Source organism: Larimichthys crocea, chromosome XXIV (assembly GCF_000972845.2).
Source record: "Larimichthys crocea isolate SSNF chromosome XXIV, L_crocea_2.0, whole genome shotgun sequence".
NCBI lineage: Eukaryota > Metazoa > Chordata > Actinopteri > Sciaenidae > Larimichthys > Larimichthys crocea.
Window position 1 is genome coordinate 12,189,146 of NC_040034.1, and position 9,613 is coordinate 12,198,758.

General features: G+C 36.0%; 2 protein-coding genes across 2 annotated transcripts; both read right to left on the minus strand.

Annotated features, from left to right (window-relative positions):
• Positions 1-298: 298 nt before the first annotated feature.
• LOC104921414 (CD209 antigen-like protein E) lies at positions 299-2,013 on the minus strand. Its single transcript, XM_019253896.2, has 6 exons — positions 1,852-2,013; positions 1,533-1,622; positions 1,103-1,369; positions 853-1,019; positions 605-741; positions 299-520 (listed from the first exon to the last, which is right to left on the minus strand). The coding sequence occupies exons 1-6, from the start codon at positions 1,967-1,969 to the stop codon at positions 367-369; spliced, it is 933 nt and encodes a 310-aa protein (XP_019109441.2). The 5' UTR covers positions 1,970-2,013; the 3' UTR covers positions 299-366.
• A 2,707-nt stretch (positions 2,014-4,720) lies between these two features.
• LOC104921413 (CD209 antigen-like protein E) lies at positions 4,721-8,697 on the minus strand. The gene is made up of 6 exons (XM_019253905.2): positions 8,535-8,697; positions 8,314-8,427; positions 7,245-7,508; positions 6,990-7,153; positions 5,839-5,981; positions 4,721-5,712 (listed from the first exon to the last, which is right to left on the minus strand). Exons 1-6 carry the CDS (start codon positions 8,590-8,592, stop codon positions 5,565-5,567), a joined length of 891 nt encoding a protein of 296 aa, XP_019109450.2. The 5' UTR covers positions 8,593-8,697; the 3' UTR covers positions 4,721-5,564.
• Between the last annotated feature and the right edge of the window lie 916 nt (positions 8,698-9,613).

Sequence of the window (9,613 nt, forward strand, 5' to 3'; positions counted from 1 at the left end):
GTTAATAGTTTTATAGGTACGATGAAAAGTCAGGGGATGATAAAAATGATTAAAATTCACTCTGATTGAGACATGTAGAAACTTTTATCGCATCCATCCAATAGTTTAATAAGTTCAATAAATTTAATCTGGATTGACGATGGACCGTGCATAATGTGTGAACCTGAAGACTGGCTTAAATATGGATGTTTGTCACTAATATAATATTGATCTACACTTCATTCTACAAAACTCTACATATGTGTACTTTTATAATAGCTGAAGGTGAAAAAAAACAGAAATACAAGACCAATGTGTTAAATGTATTTTATTCATTTTTTGTTACAAACATATGCTTGTGTTTTCTGCTTGAGCAGTATCCTGATTTTAGCTTGATGTCATTTCACATATCCATTGTCTCGCAGCCGTTTGGCAGTTGACATCGTTGCGGGTCTTCCAGGGATTTTTGGGTTTATAATACACAACAACACAGTCTTCTCCATGGTGTCCAGCATTATTTGGTTCTCCATCATCCCAGTACCTTTGGAAAATCAAATGATTAAATAAAGTAAAATAATAATACACAGTTAATATAGCATTAAGAGTATAATAGTGCAGCTCTCACCTTTGTTCCACCTCTGTGACGTTATTAATCCAGACCCATGTCCCCTCTCTCTGTGTGTCCCTGAGACCAACCCAGAATCCATTCTCCCATTCGATAGAACTTACTTTCATATTTTCAATGGTGTCACTCACAAATTTCTGTTAAAGAAAGAAACAGCTTAATTGCAGAATTCAGAAGTCTAAACATTTATCTCAACATTATTATTACTGATATTTTCAGAAGCACTTTGTCGTTTGTTTTCAACCCACCTGTTCTTCCTTGTTATCGATCACAACCAGGTCAGCTCCACGTGTAATACAGTTTGCTCTGCTATCTTGCCAGTTCTTTCTGGCAGTACGGGATTCAGTGTAAGAAAAGAAATAGCAGGATGAGTTGAGAAGAATCCATCTGGGGGGACATCTGCCACAGTTTGCCTCTAAGAGAAATAAAATATTCTTTATCACTCAGGTACCTTTAAGTATGTGTTATTGATTAAATAAAAACTGTAATACAACTGACCCAAAGCTGATACATTGGACTTCAGATTTGTCTTCTCTGTTTGCAACTCCTCAATCTGTTTCTGATAATTGTCATTGATAGTCTTCTGCTGCTCAATTTTCTCCTTTAGTTGCGTGTGGTTTTTGAGAGCTCGGTCTAACTCGTTCTTGGCCTCTTCTACAGCTTTGATCACATCACTGTGATTTTTACGGAGGTAGTCCAGCTCATTGATGAGCGGTGTTACATTTGAGTGAGAAACATGGAGGGAACCCTCTTTGACTTTGGCACCTGAAGAGGTTGTCACAAAGAGATATGTTTGTATGATTCGTCTGTGGTTTGACATTGCAAAACTGCACAGAAAGCACTGACTAAAAACTCACTTGCAAATCATGTCATATTGTCTCAGACTGAGGAGGGAAATTAATCATCTTATATGAACATTCATACTCACAGTTAATCCCAATAACAACAGCAACTATCAGAAGAAAAACGTTCAGCAGGCCCAGACAGAGTAAAACCAGTCGATTAGATCCATCTCCACCTGTTGATATTGTAATTCATAAAGATTATATAGACGTTAATAATATGATAGATGATTAACCACAATAAATATAACCTTGCAGTTACAATAACTGAGTCTTGATAGTAAGACCTAGCCTAATAAATAATCTTCAGCAATGCTTTTCATTCAATAACATTTGAGTAAAGGAAGAAAAAGTGAAAAAAAAAATAAAGATACATGGGGACAGTAGAAGATTTGAAAGTCATACCTCGTCCAAATATTTTATAGCGAGACTGAGAATATCCACCAGTGAAGAAAACTTGAGACATCTTTGGTAGAAATGATATTTTCGGCTCGTCATCTGTCCATCTTTGTGGATTCTCCATTGCAGTGCTGCAGCTGTGCCAGTTAATGTGTTTGCCTCCTGCTTTTATATCTGTGAAGTGTGTCTCAGCATGGATCCACCCCTAAATAACTGTTTATCAGTTGAAGATGTTCAGTGCATATAACACATTTTATATTTTCAATGCTCACACATTTCTGTTTAAGGAGGAAATTGACATTTTTAAAGGGCTTAATTTAAAAAATGTATAAATATTTATCTCAACATTATTACTTTTTTGTTTGTTTTCAACCCACCTGCTCCGCCTACCTTATACTAAAAAAAAAAAAAAAACTGAACAGAAAGTTCTGAATAAAACCTCTTAAACTTCAAGCCTCATGCTTTGTGATGTACAGTGAAATTCTCAGAAAAGGGAAATGAATCATTCATACTCACAGTTAACCCCAATAACAACAGCAACTATGAAAAGTATATTGATAGATTAAAAGTTATGACATAATGTTTTCATTCTGTACAAATGTGCAGTATGTTGAAATGTCTAATAATCTAATAATAATTCACAAATATACGCATATGTTTTTCATAATTGTGATCTTCTAGTGAATGAAAACATGTTGAGATAATTGTACATTTTGTGTCTATGTGTCTGTTTGAACTGAAATCCTACAGAAGAGAGAAATGAAACAGCTGTCAGCAAGAAAAATGTTGAATAGTCCCAGACACAGTATAACCAGTCAGTCATTGGGAAAAGTACATCTGACTGAAATTACAGAAATGTTCAACAGTCACGCTAATACCATGGAAATTTGCTGAGTTTTGTTTCTGGACTTGATGTTTTCTTTACTTGGTATAATCTACAGTTAATCACTTAACACACAGATTTTTACATTGGAACAAGCTACAGATATGTGAATTTAAAGCTCCAATCATTGAGGCTTGGTTTTGTATTTTGCACATGTTTGAAATTTATCTTTTCTGCTCTTCATTCACTAACATTATAATAATGACCAAATATTTTAAAACAAGTGTGGGAATGTCCATTTCTGTTGTTATTTGTGGTTGTAGTGTCATCGATACAAACTAATGAATTTTTTTGGTTCCTCTTTTTATCCAGAAGAGGAAGTGTGAGTTTAGTGAATGTTTCTAATGACTTGCTTTCCCACACCTTGCATTATATATTTATTAAAGTCCAGCAGTAGTGCTCAAACTGAACTTGAAAATCTAAATTTGTAACTGTACTGTTGGACCAAAATATGGCATGGAAAAATCCACCTCCAGTTATTATTCATCGCTCTTACTTCATATGTCATCTCAAGCTTAGGTTAAGGTATTAGGTGTTGCAAACTTCAATCTTGCCACAATTTATTGGTTGGTTAAATTAACATAATTTCTCATGTCATTCCTGTAAAACGTTGGCTCTATGTTTGGGGTCTTGCCAGTTGTTCATGCTCATGTTACACAACTCTTCCTGTGCATCCTGCAAGGAAGAATCATAATGTTGGTGCTGCTACATAGGACAGCTAGGGAAGATTTGTTTATCCTGATGTCCAATATTTTTGTGATTGCACAATGTTTTACTCAGTTCTACACATGTACAGTCAACTGTAACAGTCTCCTGGTAAAGTTGTGAAACTGCTGGAACAACAGTTGTTTTATGTATGCACCACAGCCATGGACACTGGAGCTCCTTCACTGTAACTATCCCTCACAAATCTTGCTCATTTGTGTTTCAGCAGCCTTGTAGCTTCTTTGTCTGTACATGTTCTAAATGTTGGACCTCCCAGTTGCCTAAAATCAATCTCCATTAAATTTGTAATGTGATTTCCAAAAACAAATAGCTGAAACAGGAGTGATTATAACTCATCAATGATTCTTACTTATCTTGCCTATATAATAATATAATTGGCCTAAAAAAGCTCTTTAGTTATATCCACTGTAATTCAGTGATTTCAAACAATAAAATTAAATCCAAGTGAAGGTGAATTCTTAAGATAGGTACTGTATGACACTTTCCCGTTGACTATGCAGTAGTGTTCCTCCATCGTGAACTTTAGTGTATGAATTATGATCCAATACTGTTTCACCTTGTTTGTCAACTCAATACCAACTCATTAATACCAAGATTGACGCGTATTTCTATACTTTAGGGTCAGTAAAGCTCATTTATATGAAATTATATCACATTTTTTTGTTCTCGAAAATCTAAAATTCTGATTAATTTTGAGTTAATATATTAGGAACGAATGTTGATTCATTACCACAGTCTGGTGTATGTCAAGGTTTAGTCAGGACACTGTTTTGACAGCTTAAACATTTTTTTCATGGTGACACGTAATGACAACTGTTTTCCTTTGGGGTCAAAATTGACCCCATCTGATTTGACTGTTTATGAAGCATAAAATATGAATTAAGACCCAATACCGTGTTTCACCTTTTAGTCAACTCAATACCAACTCATTAACACAAGTTTCATCCTTCTTTTTGGAACTCATTCATTCACAAAAAAACAATCCCAGGTTGTTTGCTGTTGTTGTTTGTTCTCCAGTGTAAAAACAAATCAAAACAGACCTTCAATTGGTTTAATCCTGAATTCTACTGAAGCACAGCTGCAAAGGAAAAGCCACTGTTGTTTCCATGTATTGTTACAGAGTCCCTCTAAATGTCATCTGACAATTAAGAACATTTTTATGATTATATTATTATAATGTTACATTTATATCATTATAAAAATATTGTTTCTGTTTAATATAGTTTAAAAAAAACGATGAGGTATTCAAATCAGTTTTTACTTTTTCATTCTTCTACAGTGTGGTATTGGTATACATAAAAACATATTGGCCCTTGAAGTGACAGACTTTGCAGTCTGGCCAGTTCTTTGAGGGACTGTCTTAGTCTAGTTTGCACCCCCTGCTGTCCACACATCAAAGTGTAGAAGGAGAAATTCTTCATTTATTGTTCAATCTCTGTTCTTCTGTGAAACTATTCACTATCATAACATCTGCAGAGTGAGTGTAATGCTGCACTACAGTCACAAATATGTTATTAATTTACTCAGCCTTCATTGACACTGAGAAAGAACACAGAGAAACAATTTCATGTATGCCGTATGTCACAAGAGATAAGTCAATTGTCACAAGAGACAAGTCGACAGCCATGCTACAAGCTCTGTGATGTTGTCCGCTAAATGCTTATGTTGGCGTTCTAACATGCACACAATGACAATGCTAACATGTTGATGTTTAACAGGTACAATGTTTACCATGATCACCATCTTAGTTCAGCCTGCTAATATTTGATAATTAACACCAAATGCAAAGTACAGCTGGACGCTACAGGAAAGGTCAGGGATCAATCACTGCTAAAGCATGTGGTAATTACTGAAAGATTATTAATGCCTTTAAGGAGGTTTCTACTGTTCAGGGATCAGGTTTTATTGTGAATTATTACATGAAGATGTTGCATTATCTAAAAGAAAGCTTTCCGTGTGCATGTGTCATGTTGGAACATGTTAGCACCTCCTCCTGATGTCTTCTCTTCTCATTTGATGGTTCCAAGCGTGTTCGACATTATGGAGGCAACCTCTTTGAGGAGTTCTTTGAAGAATTCAGCCTGGATGTGGACCATCACGCTCGCCACGCCTAGTTGACTTCCTTTTCACATAACCATTCCATGTCCTCATTGCAACCTGCATCAAACCACGTCGCACTCGGGCTTTTCATGTTCATAAGTGCTACACAGTTCTCACCCATTAATCCATTGTTGTTGGGTTCCCCGCTTATCCAGTACCTAAAGCAAGGCAGACATAATGATTGAACTTTTCATCTAACTCTGAACAACAATGCAAATAAACCTATTTTCCAAAAATGTCAAATAATTCTTTTAAGGCTAAATAGTAAGTCATAAAGATCTCACCCTTCATCCAGAGTCACATTATTTAACCACACCCAGCTGCCTTCTGTCTGAATATCCGTAAGGCCAATCCAGATTCCCCTTGATTTTCTCCACAATCTTCGCATGCTTGGATCCAGTTTTGGTAGGTACTCAAAAAGATTTAGCTAGGTAAACAGAGGTTAAACAACATCACAGTGTGTTACTTAAAGGTATACCTTTATCCTACAAATTAGCAGTTCAGGCCTAGATAGCAACTGATCACATGTTGAGTGCCACATGTCTTTCATCCACCAACCAAATATCATCTTCAGATCACACCTTTTCAAAGCAGATCATTTTACATGTCAGGACAAGCATGGATGTTATGGCTTTTGTGCATGACTTTTACATTTATTTACTCTTGTGACAACAACTGTACTAGTGAAGACAGTGAAATGTGTCTATTCTACCAATAATCTTTCAAAGTCACTAGCTCTATCAGAGAGAAGAAACTGTATGACCGGATCACAATAAAGTACTGTAAAAGGCTAGGTTTTAATTTTACATCTTATGGAAGTGCGATGTTCGACTATATGTACCTTCAAGGCCTGCTTAGTTTTGCGCACATGAGCATGAGATGATGTAAATAATGCCATTGTGCTAAATTAGCTGGAAAAGATAAGAAACTACAATAACTTGTTTTGTAAACACTGTCATTAGGTGTGTCTAACAGTTTCAAATGCTTTGCACTAAAGGATCTATTATGTAATACACAATTATATTGACTTGTCATAGCAGGAGATGTTCATCTCAGTTATATTCCAGATTCCCTTTATGCCATGACAATGAACCAGCATGCACAATAAACTGAAACAGCAAAATTTACACCTGCACTTTGCTACTTTGACATGTCAACCTGTCTTCCATAAAGAAGGAAGGGTTTAAGCCTCAATCATTAATACTGACAGCAACAGACAAATATTTCCTAACTGCAATGATAATGAGTGTACATAAACAGATGGATAGAAAGTACTACAGCTTCATAAACATAAAGTTGTGCTGACATACACTGAGAATATCACTTGACTTCTGCAGCCTCTGCCATGCTCATACTTTTCTGATGAAAACATCAAGAATAACTCTTCCTACTCTTTTGTCTGTCGTTGTTCACCTGCAGCACATACTGGACTCACCTGCTCCTCCAAGTTATCTATCACAGTCAAACTGGCCCCACGGGCGATACAGTCTGCCCTGCTGTCGTGCCAAGTCTTAAAGGCACCAGATGCTGATTTAGAATGGAAGTAGCATGATGCGTTGACTAAAAACCATCCAGGCGGACACTGTCCACAACTTTCTTCTATTAAAGAAGAAAAAGATTTGGAGTTACGACAAAAAGAAAAGGTTTTATTCCAAAAACACATTTAAATGTAAATGCAAAATCCTCTTACGAAGATTAGATTTATCAGCCTGCAGTGTTGCTTCCTCCAGTGTCAGTATATCAAGCTGATTCTGAAGGTCATCATGCAGCTTCTTGTCCTGCTCAAACTGCAGTTTCAGCTGCTCATGCGCCCTGATCTCTTTCTGCAGTGCTTGTTTGGCCTCTTCGTGAGCTTTGATCTGTTCAGTCTGCATTGTCTGAATATGCTTTGCCTCTACAAAGAGCACCTGTGCTTCTAGTTGGTCGGGAACAGATAACTCACTGACATTGCCACCTGTGTTAAGAGCAAATAAACATTTTTAAAAAAATCATCTTTTGGTGATACTCTGAAGGATAAATATAGTTTAGAGAGGCAACAAGTAGTCAGCTATTCGATTATTTGCCACACTGTAAATTTTTGTTTTACAGTAATAAACTGCCAAACCATAACAGTAAAAAAACGTAAAACATGCCATGAAGTATGACTGTGTTTTCAGTCATATTTCAGAACCTTTATTTATACGGCATTTTAAGAGTATAAACAGAATGAAGTATTTTATATCAGGGACTGTTAATACAGTAAAACACTGTTATATTCAATGACATATTTTTCAATCTTTTACTGTTCTAAATCTACAGACATTTTAAAATATTGAATAAAAAAACTTATATGTGAAATCAAGGGTACTAATATCCTTTTATTGTAATATTAGAAACGGTTATAATGTAAAGGTTAATTACAGTACAATTCTGGCAACCACAGCTGCCAGTTTTTTACCGTAGAAGCAACTGTTTCTTTTTATACAGTGTATTAGATTAATCCATACTACTTTGATAATTGGTACAAATTTAAGACAATATTGTCACTGTGTGTTTTGTGAAACAGTGATCAACATCTTTCACCACTTTCTGACATTTTATGCATGAAACAACTAACTTATTAAACGTTATTGAAAAGAACTGTTAGTTGCAGCCCTAATATAGTTAATTATCTAAGTTTATATGTCATAACTGAATAAATTGTTTAGTACAGTGTACTCCAAACTGACTATAAATAAATATCAGCGATATAAGACCCTCCTCAGATCAGTTGTACTCACAGTAAATCCCAATAACAATAGCAGTTAACATCAGAATAGTGTTTAGTACTCCTAAACACACGGTAACCAGTGGATACAGTGGAAGACTTCTGGACCCGACTTTGACTTTGGATCCTGAACAAACAGAAACTTCGATGTGAGCTCAAGGCAAACAACAGATAATAATGCAGTATGTCTCTTTTTAAACCATTACAGGAGCTGTTTAAATAACACAAGCCTACCTTTGCTTCCTGTGTGCAATGATTCTCCATCTGTACTGTTGCTGTTATTTGAAATCATGTCTGGGGTCTGGTCCTCAGGTTTTCACTGAACAATCGCTTTTCGGTCACTTTTATCCGTGTGAGGCTGCTGCTGTGTCAGTATTACTAAAATTGTGCATGTGTGTGTGCGTCTGTGTTTGTGCTTTTTTCCCTTTTACCACCCTCTCATGTGGGAAAATATTTGTTTGTTTTTTGCTCTGTGTTACTGAAATGATGTTTTAAATCAATGAGGACACAGCTTTGTGACATCAGATTTTTGTATCAATATAACACATTGGTACTCTGATTTGTGAGGTATTTCTTTTTGATTATCTTATCCATTTACAGTATTTACAAGTGGTTATCCAGAAAATGTCATATAGTGATTGATATCTAAATGTAAGATTAGAGAGAGAGAGAGAGAGAGAGAGAGAGATCTTTATTGATCCCCAAAGAAGAATTTAGGTGTTACATCCACAGTTACATGTATTATAACACAAAACAGGCATGAGGTAGACAAGTTTAACTAAAAGTCTAAGGGAAGGAAGAACATATAGTTCTCTCTGTGTAAAAATAGACATATAACTCTGTACAGTAACTTTTTGCAAAAAATGTGCATTGTGCATTCTTAGCTAGTGAATAAGTGACTGCAAGTTAAGTATGTGGAGTTGCAAGAGTCTCTGACTGAATACACTCTGCTTAATCAGGAGGTCATGTAGGTGATGTGAGGTATTGTCGATGATGCTGAGAAGTTTATCCTTCTATCCAGCTCCAGAGTAGTCCCCAGCACAGAGCCAGCCTTCTTAATCAGTTTGTTCAGTTTTGTAGTGTCGCTGGCTCTGATGCTGCTGCTCCATAAACATAGTTATGAATATTATATTCAGTTTCTGTCAACAGGTCTCCTTAAATGTTACACCGGGACCTTTAATTTAAATTCCATCTATCTAATCCAGACATGTCCAAAGTCCAGCCTGGGGGCCAATCACGGCCCGCTGTCGGATTTTATGTGCAGCTTTGTTTTTATAATATATTATTTATGGCCTGCTAGGATTGTCAGATAC